Raw genomic sequence first — 27,248 nt, forward strand, 5'->3', positions numbered from 1 at the left:
TGCAATTTGTCATGAGTCATTAATACAAATCCTTGCCATTTTGATATCTCTCTTTTGTAAAAGGAGCTTCATTCTTTCATCTTAGTTTTCAAATTTTGTTTCTTTTTTCCAAAGTGTCCTTTCTAGTTTTCAAAGTATATTTAGTCTCCATGTGTTTGAAAAATTTTAGAAAATAAAATTCTAATGTTACAGAGAAAATAAAACTCCAACAAATCTAAAACTGTAATTTTTCTTTCCATTTAAAAGTCAAATATTTTGCAGCAACGAAATCCATAAATTACAATTTTTTAAAACTGGATTGCAAAACAGTTCTGGCTTAATATGGATTAATGGTGTCTGTCCATTTGTATGTTAGTATTTAGGATTTACCTTTAGGTCAGGGGCCCCAAGTGGCTGAGTGGTCTAAAGCGATCTCCATTATGGATCACTGCTATCTCACCTCTGCCTGCGTAGGTTCAAGTCTCGGATTCAGCCAGTGTGGGTATGTGAGAACGCTTGCCAGTAGCTTCTCAAGGGTTGGTGGTTCTTTCCGGGGTTTTCCTGGTTCTTCCTCCACCATTAATACTGGCCGCCATGTATAGCCTATTGTGTGCTGAAAAATGGCGTTAAACCCTACAACAACAACAACAACAACCTTTAGGTCATTTTCTCCAACACTTGTGCTGAGCTCAGTCACATGACTTGGTATGTAAATGTGACACTAAAGCCAACATAAAACTAGGTCATTGTGACCTCTATTATATAGTTCATTGATTTGTGAAAACCTTTTTGTTGAGTTCATTTTCACTATGTTAGGGTTTATGTTTCTCAGACACTATTGTTCCTAGAGTCATATAAGCTGATATTTATGTGTCATTTGGAGTACTACACAGATCAGTGAAAATTAGCGCACTCTGACTTATTTCAGTACATAGATTTATTAACTTTTGCAGTTAGCTCATTTTCTAAGGCACCACTAAAAATGGAGTCAGATGATTTGGTATGCAAATATGTCGCGAGTTTTACAGCCATTAATGAAAACTAGGTCACTGTATCCTGTATTTCATGATTCACTGAGTTTTGCTTTGTTAATATTGGATTGAGCTCATTTGCTCAAGATTAGGTTTTATGTTTAGACCATTTCTCACACTATTGTTCATAGGCACATACAAGTGGTATTAAGATGTGTCTCTTCTTGGTTCAAATAAACAAAATAATTTGCAAAGATTGCTACCTCATTAATAAAATGAATTTAAAATATTTTCGTCTTGCAGTTTGACCATACTGCCATTGGTGGTTCTGCTGCTTGAGAAAATGTTTAAAACTATGTTGGGATGTGGATAACTCTTGTATTTGATAAAAGATTTTGTGTTAATTTTGCTGTTACATATAAGATCATGCTAGCAAAACATACAAAAGTTTGTAAAATCACTGTTAATGTCATCAGATCCTCAAATACATGCATGTAGTCTGTGAATTCTCAATAAGCTGATATTTCTGTAATAACATAAGCAAATTTTCAGGCTATGATGCTGACAGCATGAACCAATATATCTCATTAGTTGCTCTCCAGCCTTTATGGGATGTAGCCTTCCATAACCTTGACATGTGACCTTCTGACACTTAGCCTTTGATAACCAGATCTTTATCTAGGCATATTAATTTTACTGCCTTGCCTTGATATATATCTGGGGTACATGGTATATAACATACCATTATTAAGACCTCGCTCAAAGGTCATAATACCCTACGTTAGGGAGAATATTACAGCAAAGGCAACCATCTCAGTGATGTTTTTTCTAGATGTCTGTAATGTCATGCCCCTACCTTGAGTAAAACTTACATCATGGGACAATGTAAATGTAAATTTTGAAATACTTGAGACATGACACTTTACCCAGCTCTGGGATTTTAAGTATATGATAAAAAATCAACTGGCCTCAAAATGCCAAACACAAAAGTTAACTCAAACTCAAGGCACCATGATGATTCTTTCTCTTTTTATAATTGTAAAATTTCTTGAGTCATGTTAAGCACAAAATATGGAAGTTAATTCTTAAATTTTGATGCTTCTGTCTCAGTTCCTGGTAAATTTAATAGGGCCGTGCATCCAGATGCAGGAACCTATAGTACAATTCATGTAGGTTATGAGGTGTTCTGAACCTGATTACACATATACTTAAATGGCAATTAATCATTTTATTTGGATCCACATACCGCCATATATAAGTCATTATTTACACCCCCAAGAAAAAAGGGCGAATGTTAACTTACATGCACAATTTTCGAAGGGATCAAGCTAATGGTGTGTTCTAGTACAAACCAGTTTTAATGTCATGCTCTTTGCTGTCACAAAGAAAGCAGTGTGTGTTGAAAGCAAATTATTATTGGTCACCACAGACCCAATGTCCTCTTTTCTTAACCCGGTTTAGTACATGGCAACCATTGCAAAATTCCATAGTGATCTGTAATTTTCAACTGGAAGTTTTTCGATGACATTTAAGGTGCAAAGCATTCAACAATCAGGATTTGAATAGACTTTGGTTAAACTATTTTAGCATTAAATTTTAGAACAATTACTATTTGAGAAAATCGCCTACACACATTGACAAATACTTTAATAGAAATTACCTTTCCCTTCTCTCTGTTCACACTTGTAACAACCAAATTTCAGCCACATTTACACATAACTGGATACTATTTGATATGGTACTTAACAGATGTGCCTATTTTCATGCCCAGTTTTGACAGAGTTGTTGCCCTTGCCTCACATTTGTAACTGGCTAAGGCAGATCCTTGTAACCAGCATAGTTCAGGAATCATTCAACAATATGCTGATTCAGTTTCGAATGCTGTCTTGATGACCTAGCCATGGCAGCCATAATAGACATAAGATCAACATCATTTTCATTTAGGACCAACTAGACCATGGGATGAAAGTGTGTGCATGTAAAGTTTCATGGTAAACCTTCAAGTAGTTTAGGTGAAGTAGCGGAAATAAATTTGTGGTAAATGACATATGGACAACAGACCATTCCATAAGATCTTCTGGTCTATGATCAGAAGTCTATAGACAGAAATGTGTGTATCATAAGTGAAGTTCAAGCCCTTACACATATTTTAAATTTCAATATGTAAATGGTGGGGTTGATTTGGGTTTACAAGTATACAGTGAAGTCTTGCCTGTGGTGTGCATTGGAAGACTGCAAGCCCTGCATGCCATTTTTCACTTTTTGATCTTAAGAGCTTAAGTTTTAAACAGCTAAAAGTTAACACTTTTTTTTCATTTCCTTTGATATTTTAAAAATGCTCATATTTAACTCCATTAACTTTATATTGTCAGAATCATGCAATATTTTTCCATATTGCATGGCTTCATATTGCATGATGTGCATCTGAAAAAGAAAAGTGTATTAGGAACTACTTTGTAAACAAACCATGTACACTCATGTAGCAGATGCTTTAGGTTTTAGTTTATTACATTTGTTTGTGGATGAACTAAAGCAGCTGTTTTGTCTATTTTAAAATAGAGATGATAAAATGAACAACCCGGACGAGTTTACTCAGTCACAAATGAAACTTTCAAACAAGCACACAAGTGAATGTGATATGTGCAATGTCCACAAGAAACATGAGGTGCAGTGTTGAAAATATCACTGATCATTTAGTAATTTTTCATATTTAAAAATAATAATGTGGTACGTACAAAAAAGTTCAACACTTTCTAATTACATGTATTATGCTAAAAAAAGCCACATGCAATTTAATTCACTGCATAATTCCCTCAATTCCCTTCAACAGTAACCTAATTGGAAAGAGGGAAGGACACAAGTTACAATGTATGTTCCTTTTTCATTATTACTTGTGTACATGAAACATCATGTTATCTCATCATCACAATGACATGTCACCCCATCTTACCAGCCAATCATACTCTGGGACATATTATGTTACCCAATCTTATCAACCAATCATACTCTGTGACATATTATGTCACCCCATCTTATCAGCCAATCATACTCTGGGACATATTATGCTACCCCATCTTATCAGCCAGTCATACTCTGGGACATAATATGTTACCCCATCTTATCAGCCAATCACATTCTGAGATCTATTATGTTACCCCATCTTATCAGCAAATCAAACACGGACATATTTTGTTACCCTAATTTTTCAGCCAATCAAACTCTGGGACATATTATGTTAGCCCATCTTATCAGCCAATCAGACTGGAACATATTATGTTACCCCATCTTATCAGCAAATCAAACTCTGGGACATATTAAGTTACCCCATATTATCAGCCAATCAAACACTGGGAAAACCTCAAACAGGTGTTACAATTAAATAAAAGCATTTTTAAATTAAACCATAACTTTGTTTGGCAAAAATCGCGTGAAGTCCTGTGAAAATCTAGCTGAATGAGAGACTTCTTTCTATGATTTTGTGGTGCATTTTGATCTGAACAAACAATGATTAGAGTAGTGTGTACATTACATACAAGTTAATATATATCAACGAAACAATCAGAAAAGCAGGGTTGTATACCAGTAAGCATTTATAAGCATTAAAAGTTTCTACAGTAGGGCTCTGTACATAACATTAAATATCAATGCAGATTTAAAAACAAACAAGTCCTGAAATCATTATTATTAATCTTTACTACATAGACTGGCCACAAAAATACAAAGACATATAACCAAGAGACAAAAAACAATGTTAAGAAAATTTAATAGCTAGGAATAAGTACATAGCACAGGGATGCATTGAAATGACCTATGTGCATACATGTAATTCTCTTAGCAGTAGGACAAAAACATTGTTCAAAAGCCATTAACTGACCTTCCATTTTACATTTGAAATCGACCACTTTTAAAAATTAATTTTTAATGTTTTTTGTATAAAAAAATTTTTTTATGCATTATATCCACACATTTTAGAACTGAAAATCTACTAATCTGACGTCCTGGTTCTGTCAACCGAGGTTACAGATGTTCATAAAAAATACATTATTCAAGAACAAAAAATATTATTGTACAAAAGCTGTATACAAATATCATTCACAAGAAAAGGATATATCTATATAAAATATACATGCTTGTTAAAAAATAAATTTGTACATCAATATTTGCAAAATTTACCCTAAAAATTAAATATAGATAAACCAGTTCCACAACTGTTAACATGTGACTCAAACAGTGTTTGTTTTACTCTGCTGTAAAAATTGAACTATTGCTTCTTTTGTACAAGAAATGCAGATCCACAACAAATACTGCATTTTACTTGATTATAAGTCAAATCCATGCTCAAACTACACAAATCAAGATCTGTCTTCACATAATATGCTGGTATGTCATGGTCTGTGTTGTCTCCACTTGGACTTGAATTACAATCGACTATACGGTATCAGAGGACATTTCATACAAGGCTATTCCAAATGAAATATATTGTGATGAAAGCAGTTTATAATTCTATGCCACATATATTTGGGCCATACATGTTAGCACTATTTCCACCTCAGATTAATGGATGGTGTAGACATTCAGTCTGGATCACAGGTTTCATCTGGAAACTGTGTTTCTTAAAAAGGACCAGATGATATGAACTGAAATTTTTACCATTAACACCCTTCCACTTCACATTTATTATATCAATATCACATCTTAATTTTGCATGATATCCTAAGTAGAGATAATCATTTCTGGACCCTGCTTTAATTTTTTATCAGCTGATAAACCTGGTGAGTCTCAGTTATGAAATATGTCTCAATAATATATACCCGAGTGTAGATATTCACTTCATATAATTTATTCTTAGTTTAAATAACTGGGTACTAATATTTTTGGGTATATGCAAGACACTTACAAGTTGTATTTTGTTTTCAAGTCCAAATGTTTACCCCTTTCTCCATCACTGAGTAATGATACTAACATTTTTATCTTCCCTCTTCTCTCATCAGTTCAAGACTTAATAGCAATGATTCATTTTTAACTTGAAGACTTTCTCAATTATTAACTGTATTCCTGCCGACATTTTGCATCAGTTAATAATGAGATAAAATGATATCCTGGCATTATTAACATCCCTGAGTCAAGATACTTTATCTTTTCTATTTTACATCTTCAACAAATGCTGCGGTGTTAAATTAACACAGGAGTCTAATTCTGCTCTTCAATAAGGTAATATATATAATAAGCATATCTAAGTTCTTTGTCTTACCCTATATTTCATCATGCTGTTGAGGAGGTGATTTTTCGGAATCCCTGAGTTAATGTTTCTAATGTAAGAATTGTTATGTCCCTTATCACTTGAAATCTCTTGTCAGGACACATTTAACAATACTTGAACTGCTCCAAATTAATTATCAGATTACTTGCCCAATAGGACAAAGTCTCATAGGATCTATGTGTCCTGACCTATTCAATCATTACTGGCCTGACCTATTTATTATTTGTCCTGACCTTTCTTTACTTGCCCTGACCTGATCATTACTTGCCAAGACATATTTCAGGACAAAAATGAAATGAAAAGAAGCAAATCTTTGATGCAGGATTAAATTAATAATGGCCATGTCTTAATATATTACAGTAAGATCAGTTCTATCAGCAAAACTGTATCTTACTCTGAACTTAAACTGAAAAACTGACATGATGTTGTAACTGATTGGAAATTATTGCAAAAATAACAAAAGTCTTGTTCCACTAAAAACCAGAGCCATAGCTACTGCTACTATTTTATGTGTGCTTTCTGAATTAGACATGAAATCTGGCCTCTTTCTTTCTTGTCCAAATCTGCTTTGGTAGAAACTCATTTCTACACTGGTCCCTTTCACATTTCTCTCAAGTCAGAAACTAATCAACAAATCTTTTCATTCTGATCACAATATTTCTTATTGTCTGACAACAAAAACCCACGTGGAAGCAATCAAATTTGATATTTCACTTATGTGTTCAACCAACACATGTAAAAAGTTGTACATCAGCTGTACATAATGTCGCACAATAAGGTTGCTGAAGATTTCACAAACTCAATAGTTAAAATATATGCATATAAATACTAAAAAATGTTTATAGAAATGTTAATCGAAATGACAAGTTCAAAAAGTTTAATATCCCATATGAAATGAATACTTATTATTTTGCTAGTTTCATATGCATCTGTAAAAGATGAAGACGTTTGGAAGCATGGATTTACATACAGAATGGCCTTTGTGCAGATGGGATATTTCTGCAAAGGCATTGAAATTATTATGAACTGTACATGAGCAAAGCATGGATTTACATACAGAATGGTCTTTGTGCAGATGGGACATTTCTCCAAAGGCACTGAAATTACTATGAACTGTACATGAGCAAAATGGTATGAAGTAAAACTCAATTTTACTGCATGATCTGTGTAGTAACTTCCACAATGTTTTCCCTGAATTATGCTAATCAGTAATACTAACAATACTAAAATCAATTGATCAATAGTCCTGGCTATACAAGTTTCAAGCTCTTTTAGCTTTTCACCAGCTGCAAACAAATCAGCAACTGTTAATGTCAAGCCCTGATTTAAGTAATTATGTGTGTTTCTTAACTCTCGACTATCCAATCTGGAGATGGAAGGCACATTATTTCATTAATGGTGTTTGGAATAATCAAGATTTTTTAAAAGGTTTCAAACACACTGAATAGTATATAAAAAAATATATTAAAAAAATTGATCGACAGTGTAGTCTTAGAAAAAAATCGCCTTCCTATTCTGGAATAAAGCTTATGTAAAACATTTTTTTAAGTGATTCTACTGTTTCTAAAAGAAATGGAAACTGTATGTAGACAAGAACTACATATCCATATTACATTCAAATTGACACTGTATGAAGACATGCTCTACATATGCATATCACTTTTAGAAATAGACTGTATGTAGACAAGCCCTATATATGCATCTCAGATTTAAATTGACAGTGTAGACATGCTCTACATAATCATATCACATTAAAATTGGCACTGTATGTAGATGTGCTCTATATATGCATAGCACACTAAAATTTACACTGTATGTAGACATGTTCTATATAGGTGTAACCCATTTAAATCAATGCTGTTGTTGTTGTTGTTGTGGGGTTTAACGCCATTTTTCAGCACGATAGGCTATACATGGCGGCCAGTATTAATGGTGGAGGAAGAACCCGGAAAACCCCGGAAAGAACCACCGACCCACGAGAAGCTACTGGCAAGCTTTCTCACATGCCCACATTGGCTGAATCTTAGACTCGAACCGCCGCAGACAGAGGTGAGATGGCAGTGATCCGTAACGAAGAGCGCTTTAGACCACTCGGCCACTCGGGGCCCCAAATCAATGCTGTATGTGGACATACTCTATATATGTATAACACATTTATAAGGACACTATATGCAGACAAGCCCTATATATGAATATCATATTAAATTTGACACTGTGTGTAGACACAGAGGTCTCGCTAGGATTTTAAAACTAGGAGACCAGGACTCCCATTTTGGTAAAAATAGGAGTCCTACCATCAAAAGTTGCAGTCCCTTCTTTCCTACAGAATCAACACACACGTGAGTGCATCTATTTTTAGATGGAGAGGTTTTCATAATGTAATCACTCACTATAATATAGCTTCATTACAACAGTCCATTTAAAGTTTTGTACATTTATTGTTTATTTATTTGTATACGTACTTGTAGTAATTTTAGGCAAATAAATAGCATTTGATTTGCTGTTTTTCCCCGTATTTTTGCAAATACGTGTTAAGTCAGAAAACAGCGTAGACCTTAAAGTGCATCTCGCGAATTCCACAACATAGCATTGTCCCATATGTTTCTGACCTATATAATTTGCATTTTAAAGTTAAATCTTTAATAAAATAACACCTAGGCTTTGGTTGCAATGATTTGTAAATTTTTTCTGAATATATCTGCCCGATGATTTAAGGAAATAGACAATCTAATAAACTGGTACATCCCAGACTTAGCGAAGTCCACCATCATTTCCCGTTAGGCCTACTGGTTCACTTACAGCTTAAAACTAATTTTATGATGAAATAGTGTATTAAGAGACAGTTAATATACATCCAGATCACCAATTCGGATCTTAAAACACAAGTCTGTATGTTTTATCATCAAAGGATAGCATGCAGGAAATTGATAGTTGCTACCTTACTCTGAAAAGGGTTAATGGTCAATCAGCTATCAAAATATAATGCTTGTGAATGGGCAAGAGTTTGTTTGTCAACGTAATTGATATAAAAACTAGGCCTAGCTACTGATGCCTTGATGAATACATTTCGCTACAACACTAGAGCTAACTGGGCTAAGGCGATGGGGAGCAGGACATTACCCCCCTGTTAATTGCCCCTCTGCAACTACCCCCCTATTAATTACCCACCCCCCCCGGTATATTACCCCCCTGCCATTACCCCTCCGCATATTACCCACTAGCCATTAGCATCATTTAGACATACAGATACAAAATCGAACTAAAGCAAATACGACAAATTTAATTAAAGTGTACACAAACACAATCTGATAATCTGTGCTCAATCTATACTATTGTCTTCAGCTCACTGAATAAAATTCGAGCAGAAATAGTTTCTAATTAAGTGTACACAAACACAATCTGATTAGAGTATTGGCTTCACAAGAATAAAAATGATTTTAGCAGTTTAATCTGTGGTTCATCTATACAATTGTGTTGGCTTCACCTCACTGAATATACTTCGAGCAGAAATGGTTTCTAATTAAGTGTACACAAATATAATTTGATAAGGGTATTGGCTTCACCTCATTGAATATTCTTCAAGCAAAAATTATTTCTATGCGCATGCTCCAGAAAAACTATATATATATATATATATATATATATATATATATATATATATATATATATATATATATACGTTCTTAAAAATATATATCACCAGAAATATTTTTACCATGGATAAAGTTCAGAGTATACGTGTAAAGCAAAAAATTATGCACAATGGATATGTCTATGTAAAGCAGAAAGATTTAGTGGCAGGTGTAATCAGTTACGAATGTGAAAAGCGACAAGGAAATTTATTAGGAGTATCTGAATGTAAAGCAAAGATCAAAGTTATAAATGATGTTGTAGTAGATCTCTGCATGAACATACACATGCACCAGATTCAGCACGATGTGAAGTTCTGCAAGTTAGACAAAACATTACAAAAAGAGCAGTGGAAACAGAAGAAACACTCAACAGATTCTTGGCCGGGAAATGCAGAATCTAAGTGAAGGAGCATCAGTACAAATGGTTCCTATACAACATCTTCGTCATCAGGTCCGATGAAAGCAACAAGTTATTCATGCTCCACAGCCTCTTCCAACTGATAGAGCAACCATTGAACTGCCTGAGGTATACAAGAAACTTCCAAATGGTGAGAATTTCTTGTTATTTGATAGCGGTGTAGGAGATATAAACAGAATTTTAATCTTTGGGACTGATAAAACGTCATCATTATTAGCACAATCTCCTAATTGGTTCATGGATGGAACTTTTGCTATTATGCCTGAGCTTTTCTTTCAATTATATACGGTGCATGCACTCATCGGTGGTGATGTCATTTCTTGCCTCTACTGCTTGCTCCCAAATAAAACTATGGAAACTTATCAACGTCTTTTCATGGAGATAAAGGAACTAATTCTAAATGCTCAGCCTGCAACAGTTATGATGGATTATGAAAAAGCAGCCATGAATTCTGTTGCAGAATGCTATGCAGGGATAAATGTATTTATCATTTTTCTCAGAGCATATACTGAAAAGTACAAGCTCTTGGATTTCAGGAAAGATATCAAGATGATTCAGAATTTGCAATGTCAGTTAGAATGGTAGCTGCTTTTGGCTTTTGTGCCACTTTCTTACACTGTGCAGGTTTTCGAAGAATTTCAAGAACTTACAGAAGATGACGACATGAATCAATTGTTAGATTATTTTGAAGATAACTACATTGGCAGAAGAAGACGTTGAAGCCGAGCTAATCCTGTCTTTGTTCCTCAAGTTTGGAGTGTACACATCCGTGTTCAAAATGAATTACCTCGCACCAACAACAGCATTGAAGGTTGGCATCAAAAAATGCAAGCTGTCGTTGCTGCTGACCATCCAAACATTTGGTGCTTTTTGACAATCCTTCAAAGAGAGCAATCATTCCTGAACGTGATAATTTCTCAGCAACTTGGAAGACATCCAGCGGAACCAATTCGAAAGAAATATCGTGACTGCAATGCTCAGATTATGAACATTGTTAATGACTTTGCTAATAGAGAGCACTTAGAGTACTTGCGAGGGATTGCACACAACATTCAGCTGTAATCTTATAAATATAACATATTTTATGGTAATATAACATTATGATATGATGATTTTACTATTGAATATTCCAGGACAAGTATATGTTTTCAAGGCTGAGATTCATTTACTAAAATAAAAATTTAAAATAAATTCTTTTGAAATTTATTTTAATTTATTATTTACTCTTGGGATATAACAATTATATGGGGGGGGGGGGGTAATGGCAGGGGGGTAATATACCGGGGGGGTAATTGATAGGGGGGTAATGGCAGGGGGGTAGTTGCAGGGGGTAATATACCGGGGGGGAATTTAAAAAAAAAAAATGATATGGTCAGTCAATGTACCTCTTAAATAATCACAGGGCAAAGCCGTTTTCACTTTCCTAACAGAAGAAGGTGACGTTTACATTTTTTAGTGACTTGACACCCACTTACAAATGGCATTTTGTCTAAGACTCAATGTGTCTTGATTCTGAGGTCACGTGCACTGCTTATTCCGATACATTCGGAAATGAACACAATAACGAAAGCTAAAGTTGTTTATTTGATGTACTTTTATAAATGACCACATGTACATCTCTGGCTCTTTCTGCCTCTGAATTCAATCACTGTAAATATCAGTACATTTTTCCCACCCTGCCGCCAGTCAAAGCCTTTGAACGTGCCGCCCAGCTATTACATCATGTTCTTTTTTATGTACTCTTATAAAATGGCAACATGTATGTACATCAAGGGGTCTTTCAGTCACTGAATTCTGTCGTTGTAAATATCAGCACAGCTAACTGATCAACACATTTTCCCACAAAGCAGGTTGCTGAAGCAGGACTGGCAAGTCTTTGAATTTTTCTGCACACCTATCACATGTGTACGGAGGACTCCCGCCTCAGTGATTGTATGCGTCCCAGATTAAAAATTGGTGTCCAAATATGCATAATTAAGCGTTTCCGAGATCTCTGAGACATGCTCTACATATGCATATCTAAACAGATGCAGCATGTAGACAGGATCTACATAATCATATCACTTTAAATTTGACAAGCATGTAGACATGCTCTACATATGCATAAACCATTTTTAAGGACACTGTAGGTAGACATGTTCTACATATGCATAACGCATTTATAAAGACACTGCATACAGACATGCTCTACATATGCATAACCCATTTATAAGGACATTGTATGTAGACATGCTCTATATATGCATAACCCATTTATAAAGACAATGATTATAGACATGCTCTACATATGCATAACCCATTTATAAAGACAATGATTGTAGACATGCTCTACATATGCATAACCCATTTATAAAGACAATGATTGTAGACATGCTCTACATATGCATAACCCATTTATAAGGACACTGCATGTAGACATGCTCAACATATGCATAACCCATTTATAAAGACAATGATTACAGACATGCTCTACATATGCATAACCCATTTATAAGGACACTGTATATAGACATGCTCTACATTTGTATAACCCATTTATAAGGACAATGTATATAGACATGTTCTACATATGCATAACACATTTAAATAGACAATGTATTCTGATTCTATGTCAATATTAGTTGGTACAGGATATCATAGTGTGTTTGATTTTCTGAGCAATGCTTTATCTGTGAACATATGACCTGCTAACAGACGTTAAAATAGTTAATCATTCTGAGTCACTGCAGTTTAAAATGTCTTCCCGTAACTTGTCTATTTCTTGCCTGTTTCTATACTCCCGTTTGAATCCTCTTGGAATGGCACGACATGAGGTAAGATTTAGATACTGTAGATCCTTGCACAGCTCTAGGGTGGATCTGAGATAACAAATTGAGGAAATTGTCAATTTCCTTATCTATTTCTCCTCTATTTTTAAACATAAGCATGAAAATGATATCTTAAAATGATGCATTTGGAACAAAATAAAATATTTGTTAGTGTACCATCAGCAACCTACATGTACTATATATGCATATCACGATAAGAAAAATTTATAATATAATTCCAAAATATACAAGAAAAACATTTTAGTTTAAGAGCTAACATTAAAAGGTTTTGAAAACAAAAACATTTTCTGCATCCTCACCCTCCTTAATATCCCAAGTCTACACTTCATACTTGCATACAATTTCTCTTGAATTTTATTGCTGAAACTTTTTGCAGATAATTTCTTCAATCTTTCTCAATGAAGAACTACAGATAGAGGCCAAATACATATCCTTTAAGCAAAAACAATCTATACAAATTTGTGGATTAAGGAGTAAAAAGTGTCAATGACTAAATAGGAAAATGGCAATTCATGGTTTATTTAAAAATAACATATCAATTATTCAAAAATTAAAACTAAATATACAAAATATTAAAAATGTTCAGTTGTACATCAGTGAATAGCTGGATATTAGAAAGCATGAACAAACTAAATGGCTGAGCTAAAAAGAATCATACAAAACCTGAATTAATAAATAACTAAAGTGATAAATAATTATAATTAAAAAACAACAAAATTTTCTCTGTTGTGTCCATTGATATTTTGGTTCACTGAAGTGTTGTACGTTTACTAATTTCCCTGTCATGTGTCAATGAGCAAGAGCTAAAGAAAGGGAAGTTGCCATTAATCAAATAATTTGTTAGTATATCCACGTATGTGCTTAAATCATATATGATTACAAACGTTATTAAGGTAATTCAGACTGCTCCGGTGGCCAAGTGGTTAGAGCATCTGCCTCGGATGTGGGAGGTTGTGGGGTTGATCCCCAGTCTAGTTATACCAAAGATTACAAACATGGTACTAACAGATGCCTTGGTTGGAGCTCAGCATTAAGAGACTAGAGTTAGGACTGGTCAGCCTAGTGTCATGAAAATGTGACTGGGTGGGACATCATGCTACATGTCTCCAACATGATGACCCAGTGCTAGGCATCACTATAAACTGCCACACTGCAGACATTGTAACAATATGACTGAAAATTTGTTAAAGCTATGTTAAAAATCCAAATCACACACACACATAGGTAATTCATGTTTTATGAAGACATTTTAAACACAAGAATATAAAAGCATTAGGTTGTAAATTATTGAAACCAATAACTGTGCACTCCAAATCAATGAAAACAGTGATTTCCAAATTTCCATTCCTACCCAGCACTTTATCATTATCATATCAGATTCATGGTGACACCTTACAGTAAAATATGACCAATGATATAATATGCATTATAAATCATTAAAGTAAACTGCTCTAGTTAGATCCATTTCAGATATTTGTAACTGTTGTGCATCTGAGAATTTTCTGTGTAATGTTTCCATACCACAGAAAAACAAAACTTCCAATTATTTTTGTCTTTTCTATACCATTTGATACAGTGACAATGGAGCAACAAATCATTTGAAAATTTTAATAGAATGTTTGTTTTTTTATGATTATTTGAAACCAAGCTCTGGTAGTGGTATTAAATACCTACATGATTTCATGTACAATACTTACTTGACTGGCAACAAGCTGACAGGTGTTCCAGCAATATTCAGTCTCTGCAGAGGGGAATCACCTTCACCTTGTGTAATAGCATACAGGCCAAGGTCAAGGATTTCACCATGGAAACTGTTCCAAGAAAGATCCACTTCCAAAAGACTGTGCTTCCACTATATTATTAAGAAGACAACAGAGTTTAGTAAGCTTTGTACTGATAATACATAGTCTACGATGTTTAATCATTTGTTGGAATATGAATGAAAGGGATAATTCAATACAACCTAGCAAAGGTTGAAACTGGTGGGATCAAGATTTTTTGACCATTTAAGAAATCCGGATTGCAGAACAGCTGGTTTAGGGAAGTTTCACTATACATGGTTTGCTACAGTATATTTAAGTGCTTGCTGTTGACATAAATTAAGCAACTGAAGGTTAAAACTGAGGATTTCAATTCTTCTCTAAGTATTCTTGCAAACTTAACAAATGGCCCAAGTGGGCATAAGACCACTCATCTGTCTGATATCTGCTTAAAAGCAAAATGCAAGAGCAGTAGGCTAAGAAATCCAAGTTAGATTGATGCATTCTGTTAATATTTCTTCCAATGCTGTTGATCAATTATATTACGAAACCAGCTGTTTTGTGGTTTGTCTAGGTTTTGCACCTTCATCCATATTTGTAAATAACAATAGTGAAAGGGCAACACATGATAACTGATGGACAATGGACATACCATTGGCTGAGATAAGCTAATAAACCCGATGTATTATTGTTGTTCCTAATAATCACCATAATAGTTAAATAAGTTACAATTCAGGGTTAAAAAGCTAGGTCATTATATATGGATCTTGAAATAAACACACAAAAAGTTTTAGTTTGCCAGGATATTAAATCTTACTAGATATATGAGATTTATCTCTATAGCAGTTCATCCTATATGTAAAGTTTGATGTATTTGTAAAACAAAGACTTTTCATCAAGAAAAAATGCACTCTAGCATTACACGTGAATTCAACTTTTGAAGACAGCTTACTGAACATCAGCACAAAGAAGGCTGAAAACCCATACATTTTAAAATATCAGTTCACACTGTAATCTGAAAATAACCTAACATTAAGTGAAGACTTATTTTTGAGATCTTTTGTTATTATTATTTTCTGAGAGCTCTGTATTTGAAAGAGAGAAGAATTTTAGCATTAGTTGCAATAAAGCATTAATTTTCTGTGGAGAAGTGGATTCATTTTTACTTCTCAAATTTAGATACAGAAACACAAGTCTGAACCAGTATATTGTAAAGTTGGGTTCTGAAACACAGTAAATTTAGCCTCTTCTCCTGGCAGGTAACTAGCTGATAACTTGCTGCTGACAAAAGGTCAAGGAAAAACAGCTGACAGCTTTTAGCTAAATGGGAAAAAAACGTGATCAATTTCTCTTAGCTACCTCTCAGCTGGAAGTATACACTAAACAATTATTCAAGGTGAAAAATAAGTTGGGAATAAGAACGTAAAGCAAAGATCATTTCTTATTCTGCTGAAAGTTTAGAGTAAAGACTCATCACCTCACATTGTTCTATCTTCTGTCTGGCTCACATGTCTGGCAAAATTGTACTACAATTTCATGTCAGCCATTTTTAGTGTGCTTCAATATGGATGCAAGATATCTTGACTGAAATGGCATTTTATAATGGAAGTAACATCAGTAATTTTCATGGCAACTGTGACTTGAGAAGTATAATATTGTGTATTACTGTAAGGAAGGAGTGATTAGCATTGTCAGTCATTTTAAGGTCGCTAAACAATGACTTTCTGATGCAAAATCAGGTGACTTTTTCCTGATTTCTGTCTACTCTTTACCATAATTACAAACACAGCATCGATGTATAATGTCATGTTTGCTCAGCCCCAGTTCATAATTCATATATAAACTAAGGTATTATTACAAGCCATGGTTTGATGTCTAAACACTGCTGTAGGCTAGAGTTAATCTCTTATGCAAGGTTACAGTGACCAGAGAGAAGACCCGGCCTCTTGAATCGGCATAGGTATTAGATATTGCAACTTCCTACCTATGTGTTGTGGCGGCGGACATGTTCTAAATCCATCCCCACATGGACAGACAGCGAGAAGGACATTGTGCGCTAAGTCTGAGTGGATTGGGTCAAAGCTAACTAGCAAGTGAAAATTTAGTCTCGCCTAGGAAGATTGCTGAGCAATATAGGGTTACTCAGAGGAAGCCACTCGTAATTTGGGGGTAAAACTTAGGAGATTCTAAGGAAAGACAAAGCTTAGTAAAGGTCAGTAAGTTATTTGCTCGATTTCTGCAGAATATTATGGCATTGTAATTGTAATTATGTGTAGTAGGTATACTTAATTACTAGGATTGTTTAGTACATAGAATTACCTTGTAGTGATTAATTTACACGTGTATTTGAGAAATGAGCTTGAGTATTATGTACAGAATTATGTAGATTTTTAGCTTGTGGTCAGAATTAATTTTGTAATTCACTATTAGGTTACTTCGTAGTAAACGAGTGCATTTATTCATGTTATATGTTAGAATTTACACATGTTTGAATTGTGAATTTGGGAAAATGGTTGATGTGTGTAAGATTAGTTAACATGGATGTATGGATATATCAGAGCATGGATATTTGAATATTTGTGTACTTTGTGTGAGTTGTAGTGTAAAGAAATGCATCTGATTGCTGTGATATTGTTTAGTATAATGGAATTAGGAATATGTACTGATGTGACGCAATTTATTGATGTATGTATGAGAAGTAATTGATAGAGTGCTTTTATTACGTTGTTGTTTTACCATACAAGAACATATCAGTATTTCAATGTGAGTGAATGTGTGACCAAAGAAATTTAATAGCTATTATCTGACGATAGGATGGGTGAAGTGTGAGATGAGAAGGCTAGGGAAAATATTGTACCATCCTTATGTTTTCACAGGAAGTTTTTTGGCGGACAGAACTTCCGGTTCAGTTAAATCCTGAGTCTCTAAGAGGGAGACAGAAGTGAGACAGCAGAGCAGTTGGAGTGGACAATTCTAGTTGGTGAAGACAGTCGAGGAGGAGGAGGAGGAAAAGGAGTCAAGGAAGAGAAAGTGGAGAAGGTGAAGAAGGAATTTGGAGAAAGTTGAGAGGAAGAGAAGAAATTGGAGGAATAGAAGAGAAGAATACACAGATGAGTAGAACACAAGGACAGGTGGAAAGCTATCTCACACTCCTAATCAAATGATGCAATAGGCTATCACAGGGTCGAGCGGAAGGAGAGTACTTGGGAAACTTGAAGCACTTGACTATTGAATTATTATTAAATTGTTATTAGTTGAATTTCACTTTTTTGTATATTCAATCATTTAATCATCAGCATTGCTGACTGGGGATTCGGAGCTTTACATCTATCTTTCACTAATTTACTTCCAACCAAAATCAAGCCTGGGTGGGACTTTTATAATAATTTAAATAGAATACTAGGAGCACACTACCCCAACCATAACACACCTATCACAGTGGCACATAACAACCCAACACGTCACATATAACTTGTGGGATAAACAAGTGGACAGTACTCCAGAGTATGTGTCTGAGAAAGAGCGAGAGAGAGAGAGAGAGTCACAGATGCAACAGAAAAAAAGATGTAGTGAATGGCTAGCTGAGTGTTACTTTCCATATATGGGATTTGATTGCAATCTAATCTGCATGAGAAAATTTTACTTAGCAGATGGTTGATCATTAACCAGCAGCTAGTTAGGTGCCCATATAGCAGAAAGAATATATTTTTGTGTCAGTAATAATGCTGCTTGCAACTGCTATTTTACTGGTGTCTCCTAGAACTTGGCCCCAGTTTCACTAATATTCTCAATATTTTCCTCAAATTGAGATTCTTCATTTCTTTGCATATGATACCTCTGACAATATCAACATTTTTGTCTCAAGTGGAAGCAGATGAAAGGATGCGAAATCCTTCTGGGAAGCCTTTATAATCTTTAAGAGTTGAGGAATCCCTCAGATTGGAAAATTCTGAACACTTCTTAGAGATAAGGCAGTACTATTTTAAAGAATATTTTAACATTTTGTCAGAAATTAGTCCCTGATAAGAGCAAACAGTTTGGTGAGAAAATTATCAATACTAACCAAGCAAAAATAAAAATATTTGAACCTCAATTCTGAAGAAGAAATTTTGAGATGTTCAGAGAATCATCGGCCTGGTGTCTTACATTTGTCCATGTGTTGATGTATTCCCCATGTGTCTGACTTGCAAAAGCTTTAAAACTGTTGATAAAGATGACAATGCCCTCAATGCCAGAATGGTGATACATTTCTCACCATGCTAATGTGAACAAGATATATAATGCTGCTAGTGGTTATGGTGATGATGGTGGTGGTGGTGATGATGGTGATATTGGTGGTAATGATGGCCACAACGACAATATGTACCTTTTTGATTAGGTCCTGCAGCATATCAAACCTAGCTACAGCACAATTACTCATGTAGAGCCTCTCCAACCCCTCAATGGGAAGCTCTAACAGGGACACAATACAGCTGTACTGACTGATGCCACGCATGTCCAACAGTTTCAGGTTGTAAGACATCTTCAGTATTCTGAAACAGAAAAATGAGGCCCAAGTGCACATGATCACTCGACTCAAACAGCAATTTGCCAAGAAATATGGATTAGCATAATACCTACTGACGTTCAATATTTTATAAACATTTTAGTATGGCAGTTATATTGGATGGTGAATCAGAATCATTTGTGCCAGGATTCTTTCTGTGAAACTTGGTCAACTTCTGTTAAGAAGTCATTTAATAATGTTTCTTATTTTATTATAAAAACTGTACTAAACACTAACAAGATAGTTTGGAAAATACTTATTAATACACAGAAGTGAAACTGAAACACAGTTTGTATATACCCCAAACCTTCGTGCATATGTATATATCCAAAACCTTAAACTCAATACTTTTCTTTAACCTACTGTCTGTGTAAAGAAAGCAAATTTTTAGTAAATTGTGTTTCTCCGAGAATACTTACCCGATCACATTAACGTTAGGGATATAAGCCTGCTACCTCTCGAATCCAACCCTACTAAAAGACGAAAATTCGTCTTTTCGGTCTATCTCATATAGACCAAAGGGCAATAACTCTTGCCCCTTACCTCCCCTTGCCACCACCAGGTGTCACTAGTTTTTTTAAGCTGAGCGACATATATTATACGAGGATGCTCGCATAGCGGGGTGGTTGGGAGGGTTTTTAAGTAATGTGATCGGGTAAGTATTCTCGGAGAAACACAATTTACAAAAAATTTGCTTTCTCCTTCAAATACGTTCCCCGATCACATTAACGTTAGGAGAATAAGTAATAGGAGGAGGGAATGCTGAGCATCCTACCTCCACCCTGGGTACCTTCTAGGGAATGATGGCTGGATTCCCCATTTGAACGATAACCCGTTCTCCTAATTTCATCAGCAACACAGCCTAGGGTCACGTGATATGTGACCCCTATATATGGTTAAGAAGATAGTTATTGAAATCTTCTTACCTATGAAATTTCACTGGCGAATCCAGCGAAGCTGATAGGCTGTGCTGATTGTTTTAAATGGGTCTGGTGGTCATCTGGGCTGCCGACACCGGACCTACCAGATTCAAGGTTTGCCTCTGCGAAGCCAAATCTTTGAGATAAAAACTGGAGAAGGTTGACTGCATGCCAGCCAACAGCTTCTATTATATCTCGGATCGAAACATTGCATTTGAATGCCAGGCTCACCGAGATTGCTCTAATCTCATGAGCCGTAATCTTCATGAGGCGACTCTGATCTTGTGAGACCTCAGAGTACGCTGAGCGTATAACCCACTTCAGTCATGAAGCAAGGGCTTGAGGGGTGATATCCCGTTTACCAGCTTTGACCGGAAGAAAGAGGCGCTTATGTGTGTCCTGACATGCCTCTGTGCGTTTTAAATAGTGCTTGAGTGCACGAACAGGATCTTGCATGGCTGCTACTCTTGAATTATCTATGGAAGAGAGCGAGTGAATGACAATTCTTTGATTGCCAATGGATGGTTACCTATTTTTGGCTACAAAGCCAGGTTGCGTCAGGAGGACCACCGAACCATCTGATCTGAACTGAAGAAAGTTCGGGTCACTGGAAAGTGCATGTAACTCGCTCACCCTGCATGCTGAAGCTAAGGCTACCAAGAAACATGTTTTGTATGATAGTAGCTTTAACGAAGTGTGGCCTAAAGGTTCAAATTTGTCTGAATTGAGCCATGTTAAAACCCAGGACAGATTCCAATTTGGAAACAGGGTGAGGGATTTTGGTCGATTGAAATCAAAATTGGCTAAAAGATCTGATAGATCTTTGTTATGCCCAATGTCACATCTACCATGATGGTGGAATGTGTCTGATATCATGGAGCGGTAGCCTTTGATAGTAATTGGGGCCAACTGTTTCTCCTCGAAAAGCCAGAGAAAAAAGTTGGCCAGTTGAGGGATTGAGACACTCAAAGGGATGATGTTATTGGTATGGCACCAGTCCCTGAAAACATGCCACTTTCCCTCGTAAGCCTTCTGAGTGGAGGGCCTTCTTGCTCTTGAGATTCTCTCCACAATCGAAGGTTTAAATTGTTTGTCTCGCAAGGCTGCCTGGACAAGAGCCAAGCGTGAAGAAGAAGACAATCCGGGCAGGGGTGGAACACCCGTGACTGCGGTTGTTTGAGAAGATTTGGGCTGGTTGGAATCTTCCTGGGTAGATCTATCGCTAGATCGAGTAGATCGGTAACCCAGGACTTGTTCCATTTGAGAGGGGCAATCAGAATCATCTGACAGTTCTGACACCTTAACCTCTTGATTATTTTTGGTACCAAAACCAAGGGAGGGTAGGCGAATGCCCACAACCCCTTCCAGCTGATTGACAGAGCGTCCACAGCCCAAGCCTCTGGGTCTGGAACCGGAGAGACGAAGGTGGGCAACTTGCGATTCCACCTTGTCGCAAAAAGATCGATCATCGGATGCCCCCAAAATGTGCAAATCCGAAGAAAGACTGATTGATGGAGTGACCATTCCGTGTGAATGACTTGACCTTTCCTGGATAGAGTGTCGGCCAAGACATTGAGTCTGCTGGGAATGTGTCTGATTTGTACGTTGATGTGGAGGTTGTCGCACCAACGTAGAAACTGCCAGATCAGAATGCACAGGTCTGGTGATTTGGTGCCCCCTTGTTTGAGCAGGTAAGTCACCACCACAGAGTTGTCTGACATAATGAGGACAGTTTTTCCTGAGAGTTGATTCGTCCAGAAATGAAAGGCATTGAGGACAGCCCTCATTTCTAAAAGGTTGATGTGGAGAGACCTGTCCTCTGGCTCCCACGTGCCGCTGACTGTAGCGAAGTCCGGCAACAGGTGGGCACCCCAACTGTAGGTACTGGCGTTGGTACACACCATTATCTCCGCTTGGGGCATCTCCAGAGGAATCCCCGTGGACAGCCAACCTGGGTTGTGCCACTGACTCAGGAATGATCGTATCTCGGGCGTGATCATTATTGTTTGATTGAGGAGACTTGAAAAGGGGCGCCATTGTGCCAGTAGCGTCATTTGTAAGGGACGCATAAAAGACGGCCAGGCGGGATCAAGTCCGCCGCCGCATTGAATAATCCGAGGAGTTGCAAGAATTCTCTCGCTGAAATCCACGTCCTGTTGGAAATGGACTCGACGAGTTCGACGATCCGGATTACGCGAGTGCAAGGAAGCCGTACCAGATTCAGATCGGTGAGAAAATCCATACCCAGATGGACAAAATGCTGAGACGGACGAAGATCGGACATTTTCCAGTTCACGAGAAAGCCTAGATGATCTAAAAGTGCTAAAAGATCGTTTCTGCCTTTGAGCAGAATAGAACTTACCATATGTTTCTGGAGGATGTCGTCCAAGTACACTCCCATCCCTGTAGATGAAGTCGAGCGGAACAGGGTGACGACGCAATCCATAACCTTGGAAAAAGCCCAAGGGCTGATGTTGAGGCCAAAGGGTAGGACCTGGAACTGATAAACCGTGTCGCGGTAAGCGAATCGGAGAAATTTCCGTGAGGCAGGGTGGATAGTGACGTGAAAATATGTGTCGGTCATATCTAGACTGACGGCATACTCGTCCCGCCAGATGGAAAGACGGATTGATCTCGCCGTTTCCATCTTGAATTTCAGTGGTAAAATGTAATTGTTGAGGCGACTCAGGTCGATTGGCCTCAACTTGCCATTCGCCTTCTGGATAAGAAACAGCCTGGAATAAAACCCTGGCGATTGCAGGTTTTTCACAATCTCCACCGCCCATTTTTCTATGAGTGACCGTATCTCCTGTTGTAGAAAGGTATCCTTCTCCCGATCGGACGGTACGTCCATGAAGAGGGGAGAGGAGGACAGGGGAGGGGGTTGGATAAATGAAATCCGAAGTCCCTCCGAAATGACCTGGATCACCCAATCGTTCTGAGGAAAAAAGGTGGTCCAATGGTCCTGAAATTGCAGGAGGCGGCCACCCACAGGTAGGCTGTCCACGGGTGGTGGAGAGGGTATGTCAATTTTTAGAGTTAGAAGGCTTGAAGATGGAGAAACTTTGTTTCTTACCGCCTCTGTATGGTTGCCTCCTAGCTTGATTAGACTGTTGTCTCCTGGCATTGGGTTGGGATCTATACTGCACATTTGATTGTAAGGATCCCTTGTCCCTGGTCCGCCAATCATCCCTCCACTGTAGCAGGGGCTGATTTTTTCTAAATGCCTGCGAGGGCTGGGTGGCGAGTTGGAGGGGCAGTTCCTGAGCTGCCTGCTTCCGAACTTCTTCAATTTTTCCTCCAAAGAGTAAAGGCGACCCAAACGGAGTCATCTGTAAAGCCAGAGTATGATGGGGCTTGAGCGACGTGGACCGCAGACATGCATCACGTCGTATCAGGTCTAAGTTGGCGGAAGCAGTCAAAGCATTAGCCATGGAATGGTGAGCTGCCCTGTTAATAACTCTAGCAATCCGGGCCGTCGCTTCCCAAGCGTGGTCATTGTCAGATTTTTCTGCGAGTCGGAAAATGGCTAATGAAGCCAAGTCTAACACTGAAGACATAGCGACTACGTTCCGGACTAGCTTTGATGTGACATGGAACACATTTTTGTCCACTTTGTAAAACAGTGGAGCGGACATGTGAACTGCTGCCATATTTTTGTCCAGGGCCGGAAGATCCGTACTGAAGGCGTCTGAATGAGTTTTGTACCAGCGACCCGAGAACGTCGCTGGTATTTGGCTTTCTGAAAAGAATGCCTTAGCATTTCCCGTATCACCTATTCATCCTGATAGATGATCGCTGATCTCCTTAATTTTTGCTGACTGGGGAAGGAGCCGGAAGGATGGCGTCTCTTCCTCCCCGTCAAGATCTACAAACGCCTTAACTTTGTAGTCTTGAGTGGCGGTAGGAGGTGGAGGGCATTCTGAAATTGCCAACACCCTATAAATTTCTTCCACTGCCGCCCTGAAGCCAAACTCAGTCCGTTCCATGGTGGATCTGTGTACGGCTGATTTGCAGGAGTTTCGTCACCCTCACTGTGTGCCGAGTCGTGTTCTGTAATAGCTTGCATTTCTGGATAGAGCATACCAGGTGACATAGATGATGCGATTCCGTCATCCTTAACACTGTCACTAACTCTCTCTTGTGGATAAGCCATGAACATATGGACGGCCGGCCCTGCCAGCTGGTTTGTCTGGCTTGTGGTAGGTCTGAATGTTGGCGACGGTCCTGCTATCACCGGTACCGGCTGCTCCAATGGCCTGGCTGGACGGACAGATTTCTCACTAAAATCTCCGCCATAGTATTGGTATGTTGCCAGCGGTACAGCTTGACGGACAGATTTATCACTAAAATCCCCGTAAGTCATGTTTGGTCGGATCGTTTTACCAATAGGGTCCCCATGCTACGACAGTTGGACGGCCGGTGACGTAGAGATGGTATAAAGAAATGGATCCGATGGATCCGGTAAAAACCCCATGCGTCCTGACTTACAGGCCCAAAGGCCACGTTCGGACATGCGGGGGGACTTACGCCCACTGGGCAGCCTAAAATTGGGGGAACATTCCCCCAAAGAGTCAGACAAAGCTGTGTTAGCGAGCGAGGGAAATAAGGGTAATATCTGGCCTGATCTCAATAGCTGCGTCGTCGTTTCCTGGACCAAACGACGCATCTGTTCAAAGTTGGACTGTTGTACCCTGTCAACATTATATTCCTCCATTGCCGCTGATGTTACTGTGGCTGACGGTTGCAAACGACGAACTTTAGGTGGAGGGGGGACTCCAACGTCCCCCACAAGGCTCGCAATGGAAGCTGTCTTCGGATGTATACTGAGGACATCAATGCTATCTTTCTTCAACTTATTCCGTCTATCCCTCCCTTTTGCTGCCTTCTGGACTACATCAGCCCACGTTTGCTTTGTCCAAGTATTACACATGCTGCATGGTATAGATGATGTACACTTGGTACATACAATACAAGAGTCATGGTTGTCTTCTTTTGCTTTGAACTTTTTGCATTTCATGCATTTAGTTGACATTTCTACTGAAATGACACAAGAAAAGAAAACAAAGCACAAATTAGCAATTCAGCATGTTATTAATTTGCTAATACCACAACCGTTACTAACGGAGTAAGCGAAATTAGTCCGTGTCGCGTTAACTCTTAATTAACAACACGAGTTCCGTGATAGCGTGTGTAACATGGTCTTCAGTAAACGAAATCCGTAAGGGTGACAAAGTCACTCAATTTTGAGAAAAATTGTTAAAATAATGAATACAACCTGTAGAAGAATGATTGTCCAATGCAATAAATCCAAATTTAACTTCAGATGGTTCAATTTAACGCTAAGATGGCTTGGATTGTTTGGAGGTATAATGTACGTGTTATCCGTACAAGCGAAGCTTAAAAACTAGTGATACCTGGCGGTGGTAAGGGGAGGTAAGGGGCAAGAGTTACCGCCCTTTGGTCTATATGAGATAGACCGAAAAGACGAATTTTCGTCTTTTAGTAGGGTTGGATTCGAGAGGTAGCAGGCTTATATCCCTAACGTTAATGTGATCAGGGAACGTATTTGAAGGAGAAACTTAAATTTATTGCAAACTTAGCCTCAAATCTTCTCAGTCAATTGCAAAAAAGCTGTTAAATTCAGTAAAATAAGTACGCACATGCTATGTAACACACAGAAGTGAAATTCAATTGCATTGTTCATCTCTACAAACAATAAACAAAACCTTAAACACAAGCTTTAACCTCATGTTTACCTTAAATGCAAACATTAACCTCAAGATTTTCATAATAAATTGTGAGAAAAATCACTAAAACTGGGTAAAAGCTATACAATTTGGCAGGCATCTGCTAATGAACACACAGCAGAGAAATTAAAATAATTTGCTCTTCTGAGCTAAAATCAAAACCTCCAACATAAACTTTCTACATCATTTAATGATGGCAGGGTCATAGTGTAAACCTTCAATTAGTTTTTATAGGCTAGCTAACATAGCATGAGGCATACAGTGTTGAATACACAAGTAAAGGAATTAAATTCACCCATTATGAGGTAAATTCCAGTTTGTGAATTTTGCATTTCACTTAGATATTACCAGCACTATGGAAACACACCATCAGTTGTGCAGACAGATGCAAAACTAAGATCAAGACATGTAGCTCCACAGTCTCTATTATTTTACTTCTGTATGCGTGTGATTGAACAATTTCATATAGAAAAGAGCAATTCTACTGGTGTATTCTGTTTACTGAACATAACTTTTATGACAAGTCTATCGTTTTGGGGAAGTTTGAAAAAAAATTCATCCAACTGATACAGTTGAGAATAAGTATCATAATGGTATGTAAACATAATTCATTATAATATGATTCCGCTTATACTGCAATGGCAGCATGGCTCCCATTTTTAATTTAAGGTGACTTCTCTTGTTAACATCCAAAATACATGCTCTTGGAAAAGCTGATTATTCATATTCATCGCAGATGTTTAATCCCAGCAATGATGTTTAATGTTGTCTCAACTTCACCATGCACTGTTTCTGCCATATTGGCATGAATACAATTCAAAACTGAAGTATATTTCATGTCTGATGAAACCCAGTGGAAAAAAAAAATGATATATGATCAAGAGGTTAGTTAACACCAAGGACAATGAAATTTCAATGCACATTTTCTATGGGGAAGTGTTTCAAAAAATTAGTTATCGTGATCCCGCTTATATCGCTATGTTATTCTTTGGACCCCCAAGCATCATATTATAATGGGTTTGACCTGAATTAATCTATACTCATTTATCAGTATACCAATCCAAACATAATATGCAATGCCATATTTGACAATTCTGATCAACTTAAACTGAAATGGGGGCAAACACTTGGTTGAATGTGACACAGCATCATCAGTCAAATGATAAATAGCATATACCATCACC

General features: G+C 37.3%; 1 protein-coding gene across 1 annotated transcript in view; it reads right to left on the minus strand.

Moving 5' to 3' along the window:
* Positions 1-11,826: 11,826 nt before the first annotated feature.
* Positions 11,827-27,248, minus strand: part of LOC149771561 (F-box/LRR-repeat protein 6-like) — a 33,856-nt gene continuing 18,434 nt past the window's right edge. Inside the window, exons 8-10 of the mRNA XM_089948349.1 lie at positions 19,215-19,380; positions 14,786-14,940; positions 11,827-13,118 (exon numbers count right to left, since the gene is read on the minus strand). Coding sequence (XP_089804475.1) covers positions 12,971-13,118; positions 14,786-14,940; positions 19,215-19,380 — 469 coding nt within the window. The 3' untranslated portion in view covers positions 11,827-12,970. The remainder of the gene's footprint in view (positions 13,119-14,785; positions 14,941-19,214; positions 19,381-27,248) is intronic.

This window comes from Sinohyriopsis cumingii, unplaced genomic scaffold (assembly GCF_028554795.1).
Source record: "Sinohyriopsis cumingii isolate HCF-2022 unplaced genomic scaffold, ASM2855479v2 utg001779l, whole genome shotgun sequence".
Classification (NCBI taxonomy): domain Eukaryota; kingdom Metazoa; phylum Mollusca; class Bivalvia; order Unionida; family Unionidae; genus Sinohyriopsis; species Sinohyriopsis cumingii.